This window comes from Schistocerca gregaria, chromosome 5 (assembly GCF_023897955.1).
Source record: "Schistocerca gregaria isolate iqSchGreg1 chromosome 5, iqSchGreg1.2, whole genome shotgun sequence".
Classification (NCBI taxonomy): domain Eukaryota; kingdom Metazoa; phylum Arthropoda; class Insecta; order Orthoptera; family Acrididae; genus Schistocerca; species Schistocerca gregaria.
The window spans coordinates 514,908,787-514,932,658 of record NC_064924.1 but is presented as its reverse complement, the minus strand read 5'-3'; the positions used below and the strand labels follow the sequence as shown (position 1 = coordinate 514,932,658).

Below are 23,872 nucleotides of genomic sequence, written 5' to 3'. Positions count from 1 at the left end.
TATACTAGATGTTAACAAATATCTCTTCTTCAGAAATGCCTTCCTTGCCATTGCCAGTCTACATTTTATATCCTCTCTACTTCGACCATCATCAGTTATTTTGCTCCCCAAATAGCAAAACTCATATACTACTACAAGTGCCTCATTTCCTAATCTAATGCCCACAGCATCACTTGATTTAATTCGACTACATTCCATTATTCTCGTTTTGCTTATATCCTCCTTTCTAGATGCTGTCCATTCAGTTCAACTGCTCTTCCATTTCCTTTGTTCTCTCTGAAAGAATTACAGTGTCATCAGCGAACCTCAAAGTTTTTATTTCTTATCCATGGATTTCAATTCCTATTCTGAATTTTTCTTTTGTTTTCTTTACTATTTGCTCGATATACAGATTGAATAACATCAGGGATAGGCTACAACCCTGTCTCACTCCCTTCCCAACCACTGCTTCCCTTTCATGTCAATCCACTCTTATAACTGCCATCTGGTTTCTGTGCAAATTGTAAATAGCCTTTCACTCCCCGTGTTTGATCCCTGCCACCTTCAGAATTTGAAAGAGAGTATTCCTATCAACATTGTCAAAAGCTTTTTCTAAGTCTACAAATGCTAGAAACGTAGGTTTGCCTTTCCTTAATCTATCTTCTACGATAAGTCGTAGTGTCAGCATTGCCTCACATGTTCCAACAATTCTACCAAATTCAAACTGATCTTCCCCAAGGTCGGCTTCTACCATTTTTCCATTCATCTGTAAAGAATTCGTGTTAGTATTTTGCAGCTGTGACTTATTAAACTGATCGTTCAGTAATTTTTACATCTGTCAACACCTGCTTTCTTTGGGTTTGGAATTATTATATGCTTCTTGAAATCTGAAGGTATTTCACCTCTCTCATAAATCTTGATATCAGTAGTTCTAATGGAATGTTGTTTACTCCCGGGCCTTGTTTCGACTTTCTTTCAGTGCTCTGTCAAACTCTTCATGCAGTATCATATTTCCCATTTCATCTTCATCTACATGCTATTCCATTTCCATAATATTGTCCTCAAGTACATCACCCTTGTATATACCCTCTGTATACTCCTTCCACCTTTCTGCTTTCACTTCTTTGCTTAGATCTGGGTTTCCATCTGAGCTCTTAATATTCATACACGTGTTACTCTTTTCTCCAAAAGTCTCTCTAATTTTCCTGTCGGCAGTAACTATCTTACCCCTCGTAATATATGTCTCTACATCCCTTCATTTGTCCTCTAGCCATCCCTGCTTAGCCACTTTGCACTTCCTGTCAATCTCATTTTTGAGATGTTTGTATTCCTTTTTGCCTGCTTCATTTACTGTATTTTTATATTTTTTCCTTTCATCAATTAAATTAAATATTTCTTCAGTTACCCAAGGTTTTCTGCTAGCCCTTGTCTTTTTACATAATTGATCCTCTGCTGCCTTCACTAATTCATCTCTCAAAGCTACCCATTCTTCTTCTACTATATTTCTTTCCCCTATTCTTTTCAATCCTTCCCTAATGCTCTCCCTGAAACTCTCCACAACCTCTGGTTCTGTCAGTTTATCCAGGTACCATCTCCTTAAATTCCCACCTTTTTGCAGTTTCTTCAGTTTTAATCTACGGTTCATAGTAAATAGATTGTGGTCAGAGTCCACATCTGCTCCTGGAAATATCTTACAATTTAAAACCTGGTTCCTATATCTCTGTCTTACCATTATATAATCTATCTGAAACCTTCCAACATCTCCAGGCTTCTGCCATGTATACAACCTTCTTTCATGGTTCTTGAAACATTAGTTAGCTATGATTAAGTTATGCTCTGTGCAAAATTCTACTAGGTGTCTTCCTCTTTCTTACCTTACCGCAATTTCACATTCACCTACTATGTTTCCTTCTCTTCCTTATCCTACTATCGAATTCCAGTGACCCATGACTATTAAATTGTAGTCTCCCTTCACTATCTGAATAATTTTTTTTATCTCATCAGACATTTAATCAATCTCTTTGTCATCTGCGCAGCTAGTTAGCATATAAACTTGTACTACTGTGGTAGGCATGGGCTTCGTGTCTTTCTTGGCCACGATAATGCATTCACTATGCTGTTTGTAATAGCTTACCCACACTCCTATTTTTAATTCATTATTAAACCTACTCCTGCATTACCCCTATTTGATTTTGTATTTCTAAGCATGTAGTCACCTGACCAGAAGTCTCATTCCTCCTGCACCGAACTTCACTAATTCCCACTATATATAACTTTTTAAATTTTCTAACCTACCTGCCCGATTAAGGGATCTGACATTCCGCACTCCGACCTGTAGAAAACCAGCTTTTTCTTCTTCTGATAATGACATCCTCCTGAGTAGTCCCCACCCGGAGATCTGAATGGGGAACTATTTTACCTCCGGAATATTTTACCCAAGAGGACACCATCATCATATAACCATACAGTAAAGCTGCATGTCCTAGGGAAAAATTACAGTTGTAATTTCCCCTTGCTTTCAGCTGTTCGAAAGGCCGTTTTGGTTAGTGTTACAAGGGGAGATCAGTCACTCATCCAGACTGTTGCCCCTGCAACTACTGAAAAGGCTGCTGCCCAGCTTCAGGAACCACACTGGCCTCTCAACAGATACCAATCCGTTGTGGTTGCACCTATGGTATGGCTCTCTGTATTTCTGAGGCATGCAAACCTCCCCAGCAACAGCAATATCCATGGTTCAAATATATATTGCAAATATCTCCACTAGTGTTATTTTTATGGCATCTCCACAGTACCCAAAATCTTGAAAGTTAGCTCTGGGTTTGGCCAACTTTATTATTCATTACATTCTTTTGGTTAATTGGTACTCGTAAGTATAACCAGATTACACAGAACTGTACTAATGGGAAAATACCAGAAATTTAAAACTTCATTACCATTGTTCCTTTGTAAATATCTACCCAGTTCCTAACATTCAGCTGAAGCAGATTAAAAGTCTACAGAAATAAGTGAAGTATCTGCACAGATAATGCTAGAAATTAGTTCCAGAGTAATTAGCATTCTTATCTAAAACATTGTTACTAAAATAGAATCCCGTATTTTGGCAACCTAGACAGCATAATCCAATCACAGTTATTGTTTTATCTAGAAGTCCTCAGTCAAACAAATCTTGTTCCACTATTCAGTTATTCATAGATACAATGACAGAAAAAAATGCAATACCAAAGAAGAGATTAATGTAAAGCACTGAAATGTAGAGAACACATTGTCTGGTTACCATATTTAAGTGATTAACATCACAAGGGCACAGATTAATGTATGCACAAGATAAGCCATTACAAATGCAAAGTGCTGGTACATCAATAACTAAAATAACCACCAACAATGTTGAATGCAAGCATGAAAACATGCATGCTTTGCGATGCGTAGGTACCAGATGTCAGTTTGTCGGATGAAGTTCTATGCCTGCTGCACTTGGTCAGTCAATACAGGGATGCTTAATGCTGGTTGTAGGGTGGTCATCCAATGATGTTACATATGTGATCGACTGGAGACAGATCTGGTCATCAAGCAGGTGAAGGTAACACGTCGAAATTCTGTAGAGCATGTTGAGTTATCCAGTTGCTAAACACCCCCTGGAATGCTGTTCATGAATGGCAGCACAAGAGGTTGAATCACAAGATTGACATACATATTTACAGTCAGGGTAGATGGGAAACCGCAAGAGTGCTCCTGTTGTCATACAAAATTGCAGCCCAGACCATAACTCCATATGTAGGTCCAGTATGTTTAGGCAACAGACAGATTGGTTGCACACCTTCACCTGGCCTCCTCCTAACCAATACATGGCCATCAATGGCACCGAGGCAGAACCACCTTTCACCGGAAAACACAACCCTGCCCTCCAACAAGCACTTGCTTGACACTGCTGAAGTTGCAAATGGCAATTGTTTGCAGTCAGTTGAATGCATGCAACAGTGTGTTTGGTTCAAAACTGTTCTTGAAATAATAGATTTGTAACAGTCTGTTGTGTCAACTGCGGTTAAAATTGCTTCCTACAGACAGTACGATGCATCAGAGCCATACACCGAACTTGATGGTCTTCCATCTCGGTAGTGCCATGTGGCCATCTGAAGCCTGGTGGTCTTGTGACAGAACATTCCTGTGACCACCGTTCCCAGCAATCATGTACAGTGGCTACATTCGTGTCAAGTCTTTTGGCAATACTGCAGAACAAACATCCAGCTTCTCATAGCCCTACTACATGACGTCATTCACACTCAGTGAGGTGGTGACAATGGCACCTCTGTCATCTTTTTGAGTAACATAAACTCAACATTTCCAATTTCAAGATAACTAATGCTCACAACTGTTACAGTGTGTATTTAAAGCAAACTTGATTCACACCCTCGTAGCAGCGCAACTAGTGCCACTCTTATGTGACTGGCATGAAATTTGATTGGTTGGTTGATTCAGGGGATCAAATAGCGAGGTCATCGGTCCCATCAGATTAGGGAAGAATAGGAAGGAAGTCAGCCATGCCCTTTCAGGGGAACCATCCTGGCATTTGCCTGAAGTGATTTAGGGAAATCACAGACAACCAAACTCATGATGGCTGGATGTGGGTTTTAATTGTTGTCCTCCTGAATGGAAGTCCTGTGTGCTAGTCACTCTGCCACCTCACTTGGTCTAGAAATTTGAATAGACATCATCTTTCAGATGTAGAAATTGGTGTACAAATCTTGAAGCGTAATTTGTAAAAAGACAGCAAGCAACGATAACTGAATGTACTGCTAATTATTGTACTCTTATAAAAGGGAGGCTGCTGGGAAACATTTCAGTCAGTCTGTGGCAGGTTACAAGATGGGCAAGATCTGTGTCAAAAACTATATCAGAGATGAATTAACACATATTACAACTTGAACAGTGTACGGAGTTTCATCTAAATTTTGATTCCAGAAGATCTTTCTGAAACTCAATGACCGTTTTTCAGTGACTGCTGGTGAACTTGTAATCAGTTTCATGAAATGTGTTAATCTTCAATGACACTTAGTGTGACAGTAGCCAGTGAATTGTGTTATTTCCAAATGATATTTACTGTGCAAATCGTTTTCGTTTTGATATGACCATCTACTTGAGAGGATAGTGCAAACAGGGAATGTGTTAATGATTTACTTGCCACACATGAACTTCTGTGTAACTTTAGTGTTAAATTACTGCATCTGAATAATCACAATATAGGGCATTCACAGACAGTAGTATGTGGCTCACACTTTATCAGTGATAAATTGTAGTAAATGGTACTCAATGTGGCCAAGAACAGTAGGTTATTTAATACCAAAGTGCAACTGAAGTTTTATGAACTGCAAACAATGTGTGGACAACATATTTTGAAACAGCTGACTTTTGCCAATTACTTTTCAGCCAGATTCGACAGAGGAGCAGCTACTGAAGGCATTTTGGAACAGGTATATAGGGTAAAGTCACAGGGTCTGAAGTGTATTCCTAGTTTCTTCACTTAATATTTGTTGTTGAAACTTTGTAAGCATGCTTTAACAGGATAATTGACATGTCTTCACGCAATGACTAATTAAAATATTTCAGAATTTTCATGATGCTCACCATTAGGTCTAGCAAACTGAAACTCTTTGTGCTGCACTTCTTTGTTCAGCTTCAGTATCTCCTGTTAATCCTATTTGGTAAGGGTTCCCTTTGGAAAGCGACTTTTTTCCTTGTAACCAACCACTGAATTGAAATAAATGTGTAAGCTTTCACAGCTGGTGTCAAACCTGAGAGCCACAATCAGCTCCAGGAACACTGCTGCCGATTGTGAGTTGTTTTAGAACTCAGTAAGCAAGGCTCATCTTCTATGACCCAGGTAAAAGGCATCATTTGTTCCAATGTGCACTAGAACCTGAAACTGGTTGCACTCTGTTCCCTCAGGGGCTGATACTCTTAGACACATTGAATGAGCTCCACAGACAATTCCATTGAGTGCACACGGTGATCCCTCCCATTGCTTGTTTTTATTTCCCTGAAAGATACCATTATTTGTCATATGTTTGAACTGCAGATGATTGACAGATGCAAATGCTGCCTGACAGACACATCAAGCTTCTCAACATGTGAACTACGTCACACTTGCTCAGTTGAAATTCCAGGGGTACATAATGCTCCACCCTATTGGTAAGAGAGGTGAATATAGAAACTTGAGTTCTCCCTTGTCCCTGCCTTACCCATACACAACCTCCAGATCTACCACTCACAGTTCTTGTTGTTGAGCAGTGACAGGTTTTGTATTGTGCACACAAAAAAAAAGTATCCAATGGAGAGGGTAGTACCTGAGATATGACGCTAGCATTTCACCCAATACATTTCAGGCAGCTTCCAATTGCTTGACAGCAGTCACAGCAACTTCCAACTGTTTGTGAACATCATCTAATTTATCCTGGTCCTAACATCTGCTTAAAATACAGGGTGTACATAAAGTCCGAGAACACTTTCAATTATGTATTTCACAAGAACTAAACATGTACCAATGTCATACATATTGCATTTTGAAGAGACACTATGAAAGTTTTTTTTACAAACATTCGATATGCGAACCATGAGTGACCTAGCAGACATCAATACAGTAATCGAATTCTTGCCACACCAGTCCCAGCATGGCATCGTCAACTGTGGCAATTGCTTTCCGTATTCTCTCCCTGTGCTCTGCTACATCACGTGGTAGAGGCGGTACATAGACCAGATCTTTAATGTGTCCCCACAGAAAAAAGTCACACCGAGTGAGATCTGGTGATTGGGGAGGCCATTTCATGAAACAGCTGTCCTCTTCTGTAGCACAGCCGATCCATTAATGCAGCAGCTCCGTGTTCAGGTATCCATGAACTTCATGATGAAAATGGGATGGAGCATCATCCTGCTAAAAGATGACTGGAGAGTCCGATTTCATTTGAGGCATCAGCCAATGTTGCAACATGTCCAAGTAGGCATATCCAGTGACAATGATCTCAGCAAAGAAAATGGGCCATACAGTTTTTGACATGACAAGGCACAAAAAACATTTACCTCTGGGGAATCACGCTCAAATTCAATGCATTTGTGTGGAAGCTTTGTACCGCAGATTCGACAATTATGCCTGATCACTTTCCCATTAGTGTGAAAAGTGGCTTCATCGCTAAAAATTGAGCGATCAAAAATGTCATCCTCATCTTCATTCAATTGTTGCGACTGCGAACAAAACTCAAAACGCTTGTCTTTGTCGTCATCACAGAGCTTCTGCACTATCTCCAATTTGAATGGTTTCATAGACAGCTTCTGTCGCAGGGCTTTCCACACAGTCACTGGAGCCATTTCGGGTTCACGGGATGCATGATGCACTGATTTCTTTGGACTACTTATGAATGTTTCTCGTATATGATCCACATTCCCTTCACTCAAACTGAAATGTCCGCTTCTCTTTACTGGGCACAAGCAACCTGTCGTAATGAATTTGTTGTGCCAGTAGTAAATGGCCTTCCTTGTTGGTGGCTTCTTACCATACTTGGTTCTAAACATCCGTTGAACAGCTGTAGCACACTTGTTTTTGTCGAACTCCAATACACAGAAAGCTCGCTCCGCAACTGAACTCACCATGCGCTGACTATTGCAAATTACCAAAATACGAGGGTCAGTCATAAAGTAATGCCTCCTATTTTTTTTTCTACGTTTAATTGTCAGGAAATTTAAATGCAACTACATAGGTTGAAAACCACAACATTGAGGATCATTTTGTCATTTTTCAATGTAATCTCCGCCCATCTCTACAGTTTTGGTCCATCTTTGAACAAGGGCATGTATCCCAGCACGGTAAAAATCACAGCTCTGCTTCCTAAGCCATTGACGCACGGATGTTTTGACGGCCTCCTCATCTTCAAAATGAATCCCACGATGAGCTTCTTTTAGTGGCCCGAACAGATGGAAGTCTGATGGTGCCAGGTCAGGGCTGTATGGGGGATGAGGCAAAACTTCCCATCCAATTTTGACAATCTCGTCAGAGGTGTGACAGCTGGTGTGTGGTCTTGCATTGTCATGCAAAAGAAGAACATCTGCCATTGATTCTGTTGGGCGAACTCGCTGAAGACGTGCTTTAAGTTTTTTGAGGGTTGTGACGTATTGAACAGAATTTATTGTGCATCCCTGCTCCAAAAAATCAACCAGAATCACACCCTCTGTATCCCAGAAAACTGTTGCCATAACTTTCCCTGCCGATCGCACAGTTTTGAATTTTTTCTTCCTCGGCGAGCTTGTGTGACGCCACTCCATTGACTGCCTCTTTGATTCGGGTTCAAAAAAATGCACCCATGTTTCGTCCCCGGTCACAATTTTTTTCAGAAACTCATCTCCCTCCAAACGGAAGCGCTGCAAGTGTTGGGAGGCTATTGTTTTCCTTGCCTCTTTGTTCTGATCGGTTAACATTCTTGGAACCCACCGTGCACAAACGTTTGAGTACCCCAATTGTTTAATAATCGTGATCACACTGCCTTTACTAAGAGAAATAATGCGACACACTTCATCTGCAGTCATCCGACGGTCACCACGAATGATGTCATCAACTTGCTGAATGTTGTGTGGAGTCACTGCACTCACCGGCCTGCCGCTCCGCTTTTCGTCAGTCAACTGTGTTTGCCCTTCAGCTTCCTTACAACGACGAACCCATCGTCTAACAGTGCTGACATCCACTGTCACAACACCATACACCTTCTTCAGTCTTTCATGAATGCTTATGGGCGTTTCACCTTCTGCATTCAAGAATTCAATCACACAACGCTGTCTCAAACGAACATCGATGTCGGCCATCTTACAAACTTCTGCTGTGCTGCCACCTGTTGACACAGAAAGTTACTACTGCAGTGGATTGCAGAAGAAGGTTTGAGGAATGGCGCCAAATTCAAATTTTTCACTTAACTTAATTTTTTTAAGTAGAAAAAAAATGGGAGGCATTACTTTTTGACCGACCCTCGATCACTGTGGCACTATACATGAAAAAAAAAAAACCTTAAGTGTTTATCTTCAAAATGACATATGTATGATATCTGTACAATGTTTGGTTCCTTTGCAATAAATAACTGAAAGTGTTCCCAAACTTTATATACACCCTGTATTGTTCAAATGTATGAGACCCTTACCAAATACGACAAACAGGGGATACTGCAAGCATGGAGAGCAGGACAGCGCAAATGCACATTTGTTTACCTCACAGGTGAGCACAACAGTAATTCTGAAAAATCTGAACTGAGACACCCTTGAAAATAGATGACAACTGTCATGTGAAAGCCTACTTACAAAGCTTCAAGGACTTGTATTACGTAAGGAATTTAAATATATATAACAGAAAGCTATGTCTTATTCCTACAGGTACCATAAAAACATGATTAAACAAATTATGGTGTGGACTGTAACATTTAAGAAGACATTCTTCCCACATTCCACATGCAAATTGAAAAGAAGAAACTGTAATATAGGTACATGGTATAATGTGGAAATACTCTCTGCCATGAATTTGACAGTGGTTTTGTTCGGAGTTCTGTAGTGCTGGCCAATACATCACAGAGTGCTGGAAACATCATCGGTATGTTCATTAATCAGTGCACTCACAGAGACCACTGGAAAAAATAATAGTTCCACTTTCTGTCACCAGGTGAAAATATGGCAAATGATCATACATAATAATGGTGTTTCTGGCAAATTTACTGGTGTGTTAGGATATGGCCACACATTAAAAAATGTGTTCAATATGGTCTCCTGACTCAAGACCACACTGCATCTGTAACACGGCATAGTCGACAGTTGCTTGCAACATATCTGGTGTAATCAGAGTGATGTGTCATCATATGCTATTCTTCAGATCAGGAAGTGTTCAGGTATATTTCTGATGGACATGATCTTTCAGATATGTCCCCCAAGTCAGAAGTCACATGGATTTCAGTCAGGGTATCTGGAAGACTACACATATTGAAGTTGCCTAGAGATGACACAGTCATTACTGAAATTTTCTCAAAGCGAATCTCTGGCAAGCAATGTGTGGTAGCCCCATCTTGCATGGAAATATCAGTGTGGACATAGCTGCATTACTGCGTAGCCAGAGTCACGTGTTGCACAGGGAGGTCCTTATAACATGCAGATGTCATTGTACACATAACAGGCACGTGAGGCATCATCTCCTCGAAGGAAAATCGACTGAGAGTGAAGACACTTGAGAAACCACACCAAATAGTCACATAAGCTGACTGCAGTGAGTTCCTGCACAAGACGCGATGGAGCAGACCCTCATGTGCGACAGTTCTGTGCAGTCACTGTACCATGCAGAGTTAAATATGCATTGTCTGTTCAAAGAATATTTCTTGGTCACGTGCCATCCATTTACATACATGCCAAAAAGCCATGGTGTTGTAGCCTATGTTGTGGCTTCATTTGATGCACATTCTGAATACCAGTGCAAATGTGCTGCAAAATTTTTTGAACTGTTGACCAGTGAAGAGAGAGAAAACCCGCAACACAGTTCAAACATTGGCTGCAAAATTTGAGACAATGGCTGCACAGTCAGCTACAACTACAGGTGCAGCACATTTGTGGATTTTGTCTGTGACTCAGTAGATAGGCAAACACTGTGCTAAAGTTTTGAACACTTGAGTTTAGACAGAGAACATATAAAGTATATCCAAGGAACACTACCTGAGACCTACAACATCAAAGCTAGAAGCAGACATATTGCACCCTCAACCATATGATGAGAGATTGGTGACAAGAATCAAGAAATGGAAGGAGTACGTAGAACACAAGATGGATGCAAGCTGGCATTTCCAGAAGACATTGTGATCTTGTCAAATCACTTCAAGAGGTGACCAATCAAACCATTCGGTTCCAGAGACAGGCAGCTAGAGAAAGATTACACATGTAAGAGGAAAATTCAGAAGGTAGACAAATTTAAATGAAATAGCGCAACTGAAAATAAGCTATAAGACGACAAATCAACATCTAACAACAACCATCTTTTACTCAGTGCCAAATTACGACATTAGCAGACAGTGATCTGACTTGAAGCCTTGTATGGAGCAGGAAGTCTAAATCTTGAAAGAACAGGATTATGAGAACAAAGTCTTTTGCAATGGCAATGTTACATAAAACATTCTCAAACTTCCTGCCACATCACTTAAGGGCAAAACATCGAGCTTTCAATGATTTCCACCATTGTCTTAGTCAGGAGAAACTGACCGAAAATTGCAGCTATGGTGGCCTTATATAGCCCTAAGACAGCTTCCTGTTGGTCGTTAGTTACATCATGCTGTCATAGATGGTGTCAATGTATGTGCTGGTGGAGCACCGCGATGAATATCTCTGGCTCTTCTCTGCATTGAGAGCTCACTTCCATGCACCACTTTGATTATATCTGCCATCATAGTTGAAGGTTTTCTCACAAATTCTTATTTCTACAGCCTCTTTAATTATAGAGTCCCAGTTTATGGAAGCTAAGACAAAACTTTAGTTTCTTCATATAGTATTTTATGTTTGTGTGTGAGGCCGTGCTCAGCACCTTCAGATTTCTCCAGTTCTTTATTTTTAATATGCCATTGATGTTCTGCAAACTGGTTGTAAATGGTGGGGTTGGACTGACCAATGTAATTGCTTCCACACTCACATGCAATGTTGAAAACCCAAAGAATCTTGAGGCTGAGGATGTCCTTAACAGTGTGTAGTATCTGCTTTGTCTTCTTAGCAGCAGCTCTTGAGCACTCCCAGCAACATACGGACAGCATGCACCAAAATATACAGTTCACCAGTGACACAGAGAAAGAGGAAAGGCTGCTATTTTCAGATGTTCTGATACAACAAAAGTTGGATGGATACCTCAGCCACTCAGTGTACCACTAGCTGACACACTCTGATCTACATCTTGGTGTCCCGAGTTTTCACCATTCTGTCCAGAAGAGAGCAACTTTAAATACTCTGGTACACAGAGCAAAAACCGTTTATGACTAGGACCACAACCATTCCTAAATTAATCATCTGAAGTATGTGTTCCAAAAGAACGGCTATGGGTTCCATAATATCAAGTCAGCGTTCTCCAACAAAAGGAAACACAAAAATGTTAACGTTCACGTGATGAGCCAGCAATTGCATTCCTTCCCTTTTGTGACATTACATCCAGATAAATAAGGAGAGTCCTAGGAAGATGAGATATCAGATGTATGTTCCAGCCTCTTAAGAAGAAAAAGCAGATACTACGCCCTGTTAAGGACATCTTCAGCCTCAGGATTCTTTGGGGTTACAACATCCCATGTCAGTGTGGAAGCAATTACATCAGTCAGTCCATCCGCACCATTTCCAACCAGTGTGCAGAACATCAACGGCATATTAAAAATCAAGAACTGGAGAAATCTGCAGGTGCTGAGCACAGCCTCAAACACAAACATAAAATACTATATGAAGAAACAAAAGTTTTGTCTCAGCTTCCACAAACTGGGACTCTATAATTAAAGAGGCTGTAGACATAGGAATGCGTGAGAAACCTTCAACCATGATGGCAGATATAATCTTAGCAGTGCATGGAAGCAAGCTTTCAATGCAGAGAAGAGCCGGAGATATTCCTCACAGTGGCGCCACCAGTGCATACATTGACACCATCTGTGACAGCATGATGTAACTACCGACCAACCGGAAGCTGTCTTTGGGTTTTAAAAGGCCACCACAGCAGCAATTTTTACAGTCAGCTGCTCCTGACAAAGACAATGGTGGAAATCATAGAAAGCTCAAGGTTTTACTCTGAACTGGCATGGCAAGAAACCAAACTAATAACTACATATCTGGACAGAAAAGATCCTGGCAACCATCAGAAAAAAGGGACCACCCTCTTCAGACACACTTACAAATGAACCAGGAGAGACTGAAAAACATATCAGATAATACAGTTGCTTGTAAGCAAGAAAAGAAGATTATACAAGTAGAAGGAAAATATACAAGATGACAAATTTAAATGAACTGGTGCAATTGAATATAAGCTATGAGAGCACAAATCAGCATTTAAAAAGAACAATCTTTCTATCAATGCAGAATTAAGGCATTAGCAGACAGTATCTGCCCTCAAGCCTTGTATGACGCAGGAAGACTGAATCTTGTAAAAACAGAGTTACTTAGGAGGCTACTAATTGTGGAATGAAATGTTCTGAAGAAGTTAAGTGATGTCAAAGAAGACGAGAGGACCCACGTAGAACACCAAACTAACAATTACATATTTGTACAGAAAAGATCTTGGCAACCATAAAAAAAGGGACTATCCTCCTAGGACATATTTACAGAATGAAGTAGAAGAGACTGAAAAACTTACAAGATAATGCAGTTTCTAGTAAGCAAGAAAATAAACAAACATGGGACCTAATAAATAGAAAGGAATCTGGAATAAATGAGAACAGGAAAGAGATTTGCAACATAGTAAGTTTAAAAATGAAAATCATTGCTGCCACACATTTTCAGGGCAGAATTGGACTGTAGACAATAATATCACAGACAGAGAAGCAAGGCTGTAAAGTGCAAGTATAAAAGAATACGGGACAAAGCCAAAGCTCAAAGAAAAGAAACTGATTGGAATTTACATTATCCAGAAAACTGAAAAGTGTTAAAAAAACACTTGAAGTCAGCTGAGAGAGAGTGAGTGTGTGTGTGTGTGTGTGTGTGTGTGTGTGTGTGTGTGTGTGAGAGAGAGAGAGAGAGAGAGAGAGAGAGAGAGAGAGAGAGAGGGGGGGGGGGTGGGGGGGGGGGGGAGAATTTTTTTCCCCCTCTTGTAGTTTACGAGAGGAAAAACAGGGGAAGCCAGTAAAATGAGCAAAACTGCCATGTTTGGGGCAATTAAATCTTTTAGTGTGAAAATATAGCTGCATGTGAAAAACAGTTCATGAGCTTGGAGAGAAGCAGTGTGTGTTTAGAGGATTAGATTAGATTAGTTTTTCGTTCCATAGATCCGTGTTCAGAAGATCCTCATGGATGTGGAACATGTCACTTTTTTTTATTTTTTATTTTTTTATTTTTTAAGCTGAAATAACAATACTGTTGTTGTTGTGGTCTTCAGTCCTGAGACTGGTTTGATGCAGCTCTCCATGCTACTCTATCCTGTGCAAGCTTTTTCATCTCCCAGTACTTGCTGCAACCTACATCCTTCTGAATCTGCTTAGTGTATTCATCTCTTGGTCTCCCTCTACGAATTTTACCCTCCACACTGCCCTCCAATGCTAAATTTGGGATCCCTTGATGCCTCAAAACATGTCCTACCAACCGGTCCCTTCTTTTTGTCAAGTTGTGCCACAAACTCCTCTTCTCCCCAATTCTATTCAATACCTCCTCATTAGTTATGTGATCTACCCATCTGATCTTCAGCATTCTTCTGTAGCACCACATTTCGAAAGCTTCTATTCTCTTCTTGTCCAAACTATTTATCGTCCATGTTTCACTTCCATACATGGCTACACTCCATACAAATACTTTCAGAAATGACTTCCTGACACTTAAATCTATACTCGATGTTAACAAATTTCTCTTCTTCAGAAACGCTTTCCTTGCCATTGCCAGTCTACATTTTATATCCTCTCTACTTCGATCATCATCAGTTATTTTGCTCCCCAAATAGCCAAAATCCTTCACTACTTTAAGTATCTCATTTCCTAATCTAATTCCCTCAGCATCACCCGACTTAATTCGACTACATTCTATTATCTTCGTTTTGCTTTTGTTGATGTTCATCTTATATCCTCCTTTCAAGACACTATCCATTCCGTTCAACTGCTCTTCCAAGTCCTTTGCTGTCTCTGACAGAATTACAATGTCATCGGTGAACCTCAAAGTTTTTATTTCTTCTCTGTGAATTTTAATACCTACTCCGAATTTTTCTTTTGTTTCCTTTACTGCTTGCTCAATATACAGATTGAATAACATCGGGGAGAGGCTACAACCCTGTCTCACTCCCTTCCCAACCACTGCTACCCTTTCATGTCCCTCGACTCTTATAACTGCCATCTGGTTTCTGTACAAATTGTAAATAGCCTTACGCTCCCTGTATTTACCCTTGCCACCTTTAGAATTTGAAAGAGAGTATTCCAGTCAACATTGTCAAAAGCTTTCTCTAAGTCTACAAATGCTAGAAACGTAGGTTTGTCTTTTCTTAATCTTTCTTCTAAGATAAGTCGTAAGGTTAGTATTGCCTCACGTGTTCCAACATTTCTGCAGAATCCAAACTGATCTTCCGCAAGGTCCGCTTCTACCAGTTTTTCCATTCGTCTGTAAAGAATTCGTGTTAGTATTTTGCAGCTGTGACTTATTAAACTGATAGTTCACTAATTTTCACATCTGTCAACACCTGCTTTCTTTGGGATTGGAATTATTATATTCTTCTTGAAGTCTGAGGGTATTTCGCCTGTCTCATACATCTTGCTCACCAGATGGTAGAGGATGGTAGAGTTTTGTCAGGACTGGCTCTCCCAAGGCCGTCAGTCATTCTAATGGAATGTTGTCTACTCCCGGGGCCTTGTTTCGACTCAGGTCTTTCAGTGCTCTGTCAAACTCTTCTCGCAGTATTGTATCTCGCATTTCATCTTCATCTGCATCCTCTTCCATTTCCAGTACATCGTCCTTGTATAAACCTTCTATATACTCCTTCCACCTTTCCGCCTTCCCTTCTTTGCTTAGAACTGGGTTTCCATCTGAGCTCTTGATATTCATACAAGTGGCTCTCTTTTCTCCAAAGGTCTCTTTAATTTTCCTGTAGGCAGTATCTATCTTACCCCTAGTGAGATAAGCCTCTACATCCTTACATTTGTGCTCTAGCCATCCCTGTTTAGCCATTTTGCACTTCCTGTCGATCTCATTTTTGAGACGTTTGTATTCCTTTTTGCCTGCTTCATTTACGGAATTTTGATATTTTCTCCTTTCATCAATTAAATTCAATATTCCTTCTGTTACCCATGGATTTCTATTAGCCCTCGTCTTTTTACCTACTTTATCTTCTGCTGCCTTCCCTACTTCATCCCTCAGAGCTACCCATTCTTCTTCTACTGTATTTCTTTCCTCCATTCCTGTCAATTGTTCCCTTATGCTCTCCCTGAAACTCTCTACAAGCTCTGGTTCTTTCAGTTTATCCAGGTCCCATCTCCTTAAATTAGCACCTTTTTGTAGTTTCTTCAGTTTTAATCTACAGTTCATAACCAACAGATTGTGGTCAGAGTCCACATCTGCCTCTGGAAATGTCTTACAATTTAAAACCTGGTTCCTAAATCTCTGTCTTACCATTATATAATCTATCTGATACCTTTTAGTATCTCCAGGATTCTTCCATGTATACAACCTTCTTTTATGATTCTTGAACCAAGTATTAGCTATGATTAAGTTATGCTCTGTGCAAAATTCTACCAGACGGCTTCCTCTTTCATTTCTTCCCCCCCAATCCATATTCACCTACTATGTTTCCTTCTCACCCATGACTATTAAATTTTCGTCTCCCTTCACTACCTGAATAATTTCTTTTATCTCATCATAGATTTCCTCAATTTCTTCTTCATCTGCAGAGCTAGTTGGCATATAAACTTGTACTACTGTAGTAGGAGTGGGCTTTGTGTCTATCTTGGCCACAATAACGCGTTCACTATGCTGTTTGTAGTAACTTACCCACACTCATATTTTTTTATTTATTATTAAACCTACTCCTGCATTACCCCTATTTGATTTTGTATTTATAACCCTGTATTCACCTGACCAAAAGTCTTGTTCCTTCTGCCACCAAACTTCACTAATTCCCACTATATCTAACTTTAACCTATCTATTTCCATTTTTAAATTTTCTAACCTACCTGCCCGATTAAGGGATCTGACATTCCACGCTCCGATCCGTAGAATGCCACTTTTCTTTCTCCTAATAACGACGTCCTCTTGGGTAGTCCCCACCCGGAGATCCGAATGGGGGACTATTTTACCTCCGGAATATTTTACCCAAGAGGACAACATCATCATTTAATAATACAGTAAAGTTGCATGCCCTCGGGAAAGATTACGGCTGTAGTTTCCCCTTGCTTTCAGCCGTTCGCAGTACCAGCACAGCAAGGCCGTTTTGGTTAATGTTACAAGACCAGATCAGTCAATCATCCAGACTGTTGCCCCTGCAACTACTGAAAAGGCTGCTGCCCCTCTTCAGGAACCACACGTTTGTCTGGCCTCTCAACAGATACCCCTCCGTTGTGGTTGCACCTACGGTACGGCCATCTGTATCGCTGAGGCACGCAAGCCTCCCCACCAACGGCAAGGTCCATGGTTCATGGTGGGAGGATAACAATACTAATAGTATAAATATATACAACACATCATTTGTTTCTATTAAAAAATTCGTCAATGGAGTAGGAGGAGTTGGCCACTAGTAAGTCTTTCAGGCTCCTTTTAAATTAATCTCTATTTGTAACTAAATTTTTTATGTTTGCTGGCAAATTATTGAAGATGAGTGTTCCTGAGTAGTGGACCCCTTTTTGAACTAAAGTAAGTGCTTTTAAGTCCTTGTGCAGATCATTTTTGTTCCTGGTATTGTATGTATGAAGTGAGCTGTTTGTTAGAAAAAGAGATATATTATTTAGGACAAATTTCATTAAGGAGTAAATATACTGAGAGGCAGTAGTTAGTATACCCAGTTCTTTGAAGAGGTTTCTACAAGATGTCCGTGAGTTTACTCCACAAATAATACATATTACACGCTTTTGGACTCTGAAAACTTTTGTTTGACTTGAAGAGTTACCCCAAAATATTATACCATATGACATTATGGAATGAAAGTAGGCAAAGTATGCAAGCTTTTTCACATTTATGTCGCCTATGTCTGCTAACACTCGAATTGCAAATACAGATTTGTTAAGGCGTTTCTGCAGTTCTGTGGTGTGCTCCTCCCAACTGAATTTATTATGTAGTTGTAATCCCAGGAATTTAAGACTGTCAACCTCTTCTATCTGCTCTTCTTTGTACTTTATGCATATGCTGGGTGGAAAGCTCTTACAGGTTCTGAATTGCATATAGTGAGTCTTTTCGAAGTTTAATGTCAGTGAGTTGGCTTTAAACCATTTATTAATATCCATGAAAATATCATTAGCAGATCTTTCTAGAACTACACTCGACATACTATTTATTACAATACTTGTGTCATCTGCAAACAAAATGAACTCTGCTTCTGGCAGTGTAACTGATGAGAGATCATTAATGTACACAAGAAAAAGCAATGGTCCTAAGATGGATCCTTGTGGGACACCACATGTAGTTTCTTCCCATTCTGATGATGACTGATGACTTAATTCACTAGTCCCTTGCACTGACACCCTTTGTTTCCTGTTAGCGAGGTATGACTTGAACCATTTTGCAGCACTGCCCGTGACACCATAGAATTCTAATTTATTTAAAAGGATGTTGTGGTTTACACAAGCAGTTTGCTTACTGGCCTTGGGTAGGTGCAACCAACAGCCAAATAATGCCAGAACATAACAATGCTTTCATAAAGTCAGCTCACTTTTCTCTTTATTAACCTGACATGTGTAACAGAACATAATCAACAGGTATGCATTGTGATTGACAGTGCTCAATTTGTGACAGTTCATGCCAATACGCCATACTGGTATCTCTGGGAGGGGGAGGGGGGGGGGACAGAACTGCAGATTTAGAGATGTGGTATGATAGAACTGTATTTTTTAGCAGTACATATTTTATATTTCAACTTTTAAAATGCATAAAAACAGCTCTTCAAAAGTCTAAATTTCAAAAACTCCCCCTCTCCCCCAAAATCAAGCACTAGGGAAGAATATCAACCATGTTCCATCAAGGCATATACTGAGAGAAGATAAACCACTTTTTCATTTATGGCAATATTACAGTATTATTTAAAATATAAATGATTGAATGAATGATTTGGTAGTATTAGTTGTGGCATTATCAGTTACATTGTTTACAAGTCTTTATTTGCAACAACACTATGCAAAAAATATTAATTATTGTCAAACACAGACCTTTAAATAATTATGAGGGTGCTTCAAAAGAAAATTACACATTGTTATGGCAGACCAAGTAGCTTTTATTGAATGCTGCACTACACTTAACAGTGATGCAAATACATGACAATATTTTTCAACAGCCACCAAATTGCTGTAAACAACAGTCAGAATGTTCTACCAACCATTCAAATCCTCAGTGCTGGATACCTGCTCCTTGGTCAAAGAGCCATCTGAGAACTGCTGTGTGAATGTCCTCATCATTGGAAAATTTATTTCCTCCATATGTTCCTTCAGCTTCCCAATTGCCTGTACATTGTAGTCTATGTCAATGGGCTTCCCTCCCAGCCAGCATCACCCACGTCTGTGCAGCCATGGTCAAACTTCTGGTATCATTTCACTTCAGATGGATGTGACATTGCATTTGGTACATATACCACCAGAACTTGGTGTGCAATTTAGATGTTTTGCGCATAAAAATCATACTGTCCCTCTTACTTCAATTGAGAAGTACATTTTCAGCTGATGCAGCATTTCACACCCACACTGTGATGCACCTGTTGTCTGTACTGCTGCAGAACTGTGTGTGCAAGAAACCTGGCACATTTACTCTCTCCTGACAATGCAACACTCTTGTTGCACAATGTTCTTAGCACGAGACAACATGCATAACTTACCAGAATGAAGGTAGGAGATGAGGTACTGGTGGATGTAAAGCTGTGAGAGCAGGATGTGAGAAGTTCTTGGATAGCTCATTTGGTAGAGACCTTGTCCACAAAAAAGGCAAAGATTTCAGGTTTGAGTTCCAGTCTGGCATTCAACTTTAATCTGATACAAAGTTTCACGTGTAATACATACTTGTATACACTTGCATATTATATGTCTTTCATGTTTCACTTAATAAAAAAAATAATCTGTTCATAAACATGTTTCTCCTTCTCCTTCTTCTTCTTCTACCACTACCACAACAACAACAACAACAAATTAATTTTTGTAACTGATGTTATTACACATACTGTCCTGGAAACAGAAAAAAATGTAAGTCTTATCTTACCGAGATCCATGTTTAGTAACACACAGAGAGCTGGGAAAGAAAGGGTTAGTTGCCTTTGTGAATACAAGTTCCTGAAATGTATTAAACAATTTCTCTGTGTAGCTTGTCCTCAATACGGGTGGCTCCCTCACATCCTGCAATAAGAGTGACCTGTCCTTCCTTTTTATCCTTCCCCAATGTATACTTTTCTTCTCCCCAAGGAAGGATCTACTAGTTCTGAAAACCAGATAGTGTTGCACCATTTTTACTTTTTGTTTATGCCTGTCGGCATTGCTCCACATTTCACCCCCTGAAGTAAATAAGAAACATGTCTGTTTCATAAGTGAGCGATTCAAGGTTTTGCCTGAAGAGGGCCTTTTTTTCCTGTGGCAATTTCCCTAACCGAAATATTTAAAAAATGTGGGAGCTGTAAAAGAAAAATGTTCCTAATGTTTGCATTTTTTATGAACTGAGACTGCTACCATATATTTGATTATTTTGTTCACGTCATTCCTGTTACAAATTATGACCCTCAAAGGGATCATTTTGGAATTACTACTTTCCTCCACTCTAAAAAAATATATATGTAATATATTACATGGATTTTTCCTACTGAAATTTTTATAACATCTTTGACTTTAATTGCCTGGTTGTGTCTGATTGTGTCTGTGTATTTATGGATGGATGTGTGTGTGTGTGTGTGTGTGTGTGTGTGTGTGTGTGTGTGTGTGTGTGTGTGTGTGTGTGTCTGTGTGTGTGTATACCTATCCTTTTTTCCCCCTAAGGTAAGTCTTTCCGCTCCCGGGATTGGAATGACTCCGTACCCTCTCCCTTAAAACCCACATCCTTTCATCTTTCCTTTTCCTTCCCTCTTTCCTGACGAAGCAGCCGCTGGTTGCGAAAGCTCGAAATTCTGTGTGTGTGTTTGTGTGTTTTATTCATTGTGCCTATCTACCGGCGCTTTCCCGCTTGGTAAGTCTTGGAATCTTTGTTTTTAATATATTTTTCCCATGTGGAAGTTTCTTTCTATTTTATTTACATCATCATTAATTCTCATATTTTGTATGCCATGTAGCTTTAAAGTGAACAATACTACTTGTTCTGTAGCTGATAGGAATTTTCAATCCTTGAGTCCAGATAATCAGAAAATTTGTAAAAAGAATGGCAGTAAGATATGTATTTTGTATTTTCTTTTGAATTGATAGGGATTATAAATTATATGCATTACATTACATGGAAACTTGTTGAATACCTTCCATAATTCCTCTCTGAAACCTAAACATGAAGGACAAGGCCTACATGAAAATTGGCAGTGAGTCTTGTATTGTGACTGTGTGAAATATAGTTCAGCTAAAGCTGATTTTTATTATCAGCAATAACAATTATTAAGAAATGAATGTAATAGGCAGAGAACATAAGAATTTCAAAATTTAAGGAGGTCACTGCACAAGACATGTGTTTATCTATTTTATACACTACACACCTTTGTCTTTAAGTAAATACTATCAAATCATTCTGAAATGAACTTCTTGATTAGTTCATGTTATGTGTTGATTCCCATTGGATTTCAAAGAATTTTACACACACTGTATAATTTTGTGCAAGGTTTACCAGTTTTGGTCTCTTAGTGTATTCAAGTTAAGGTTCAGATTGTAGCAGCTTCAGATGTGTATTTTGCAGACATTACAGGATCACAGTTCATGTATGGAAGCCACTCATAGGAAAAATGTTGGACAAAATGCACTGTCATAAAAGTGGACTATGAAATAAAATAAAATAATTTTTTGACCAAAAAGCCAGTCTTCCTCTGCAGGACAAACAAAGTTTAATTTTTCCAAAATGAAATTTCCTCTTTGCAGAGCGGAGTATGCACTGACATGAAACTTTCTGGCAGTCTAAAACTGTGTGCTGGACTGAAAGTCAAAATCAGGAATTTGCCTTTCAGGAGTAAGTGCTCTTCCAATTGCACACACAATTCAGTATCCATCCTCAAAGCTTTACTTCCTCCAGTACTTCATCTCCTACCTTTCAAACTTCATAGAAGTTCTCCTGTAAATCTTAAGGGACTAGTGCTCCTGGAAGAAAGGAAATTTTGCAGACAGGGCTTAGCCACAGACTGGGGGATGTTCTCCGAATGAAATTTTCAACCAACACCAGAGTGTGCACTGATATGAAACTTCCTAGCACTCCTTTCTTCCAGGAGCAATAGTCCTGCAAGTTTCGCAGGAGAACAGCTGTGAAGCTTGGATGGTAGGAGATAAGGTACTGGTGGAAGGAAAAATGAGAAGACAAGTCTTGTGTCATACTAGGATAGCTCATTCGGTGGAGCACTTACCCGTGAAAGTCAAAGATCCTGAGTTTGAGTCTCAATCCAGCACACTATTTTAATCTGCCAGGAAGTTTCAAAGTTTCATCTGGCCATATTATATGTGAACAAAATTTCATGCCTTTCTGATGGTGTGCAAAAACAAGATGAAATGTCTATTGGCAGTACATAATGAAACCCTGTTTGAAGAGAAGTTTTTAGGGCTTTCTCTTAGTATAATTCACTCACAGTGACACATATAAACAGCAAGCACTAGAACAGTTCATCCAGGAAATTTTGGTAAGACAATGATGATGCAGTTAATTATTAAAGATCATACACTGAATAAAGATAAGAGATCTCATAAAAACATCAAAGATACCACATTCTTTATTTAGCTCTGATCTAATTTATCTTAAAGAAAATGTTAAGTCACAAGAGCCACTTACTTATTATTGTCACCACAGATTCGAAACAAACAACTGGGTCACTCTGAAACACTTTGATGAAAGGAAAAACAAAAAGTGGTAAAAACTTTGTTTCTCCGAATAATGGACACCAGTGTGCCAAGCAGGATAACAATCTAGAAGATGGAAAAACAATTATTACATCACATTATGACCAGGCTTTCACATAAAAGATTTACTTAACATTCTATTTTTTGAAACAATTACTTACTATTGATTGGTTCTTAAAAAGTAGCTTTACATCTGCAAATGCCTGTTCTACCTACATGCAATCATTTCTTCATCTGTCTATCTTGCAGACATCAAGCATCACATCTGCTTTAACCTGACTAATTTTAGTTTTCCTAAGGTTTTATCCTGGCTTTAACACAAAAGCTGAAAAAAATTGTGCAAGTTCCTCCCTCTAATTTGTATTTGTTTTTATTCATTCACTGTGTTCCACAGATCCCATCGAGAAGCAGAGACTTCAAGAATATAAAGAAACAAAGTACATCTAAGAAAATTATAACAAACCTTAAAGCACACATTTTGTTTCTGTTTGAAAATCTTGATCATATCTTGCAACCAGTGCATCATGTGCAAATATCACAAGCTCTGATTATAGTTTTTAAAGACTTCATAATAAATTAAAAGAACTCTTTGAAACAGACAGTGAAGAAACTGTTATAAATTATATACATTGTGGATGGTAACAAACTTAACTGTTTATGAAATCATTGAGTCTTACTCTGCATTATGGATTAAAAATGAACTATCACTATAGTGCTTAATGGTAAGCCAAGAAAACTTAATGAAAAAAAAAATTAGAAAGAAGGCCACAAACTTCAGAAAAACAATTAAATAGCTGCCATTCATCCCATTCCATTAACTTAATATTTACTCGATTATAATGAACTCTGCTACTTGTCATGTATTTAAGAGAACTTTCCGCTTCTTAAAATTAGATGTTCAGGTAATTTGTAGGAGTAAGTGACAAACTAAAGTTTTAATGTTCTTTTGAATGTTTTGGGGTTCACAATATCTAGCTTCATGTTAGATGGGAGCTTACTGTATACTC

The 23,872-nt window shown here is 39.2% G+C and overlaps 1 protein-coding gene across 2 annotated transcripts in view; it reads right to left on the bottom strand.

The window, feature by feature from the left end:
- The window catches only part of LOC126272120 (TBC1 domain family member 31), a 281,818-nt gene that overhangs the window by 150,864 nt on the left and 107,082 nt on the right, over positions 1 to 23,872 (bottom strand). For both annotated transcript variants that reach the window (XM_049974719.1, XM_049974720.1), the window contains one exon: positions 22,798 to 22,931. In XM_049974719.1, coding sequence (XP_049830676.1) covers positions 22,798 to 22,931 — 134 coding nt within the window. The remainder of the gene's footprint in view (positions 1 to 22,797; positions 22,932 to 23,872) is intronic.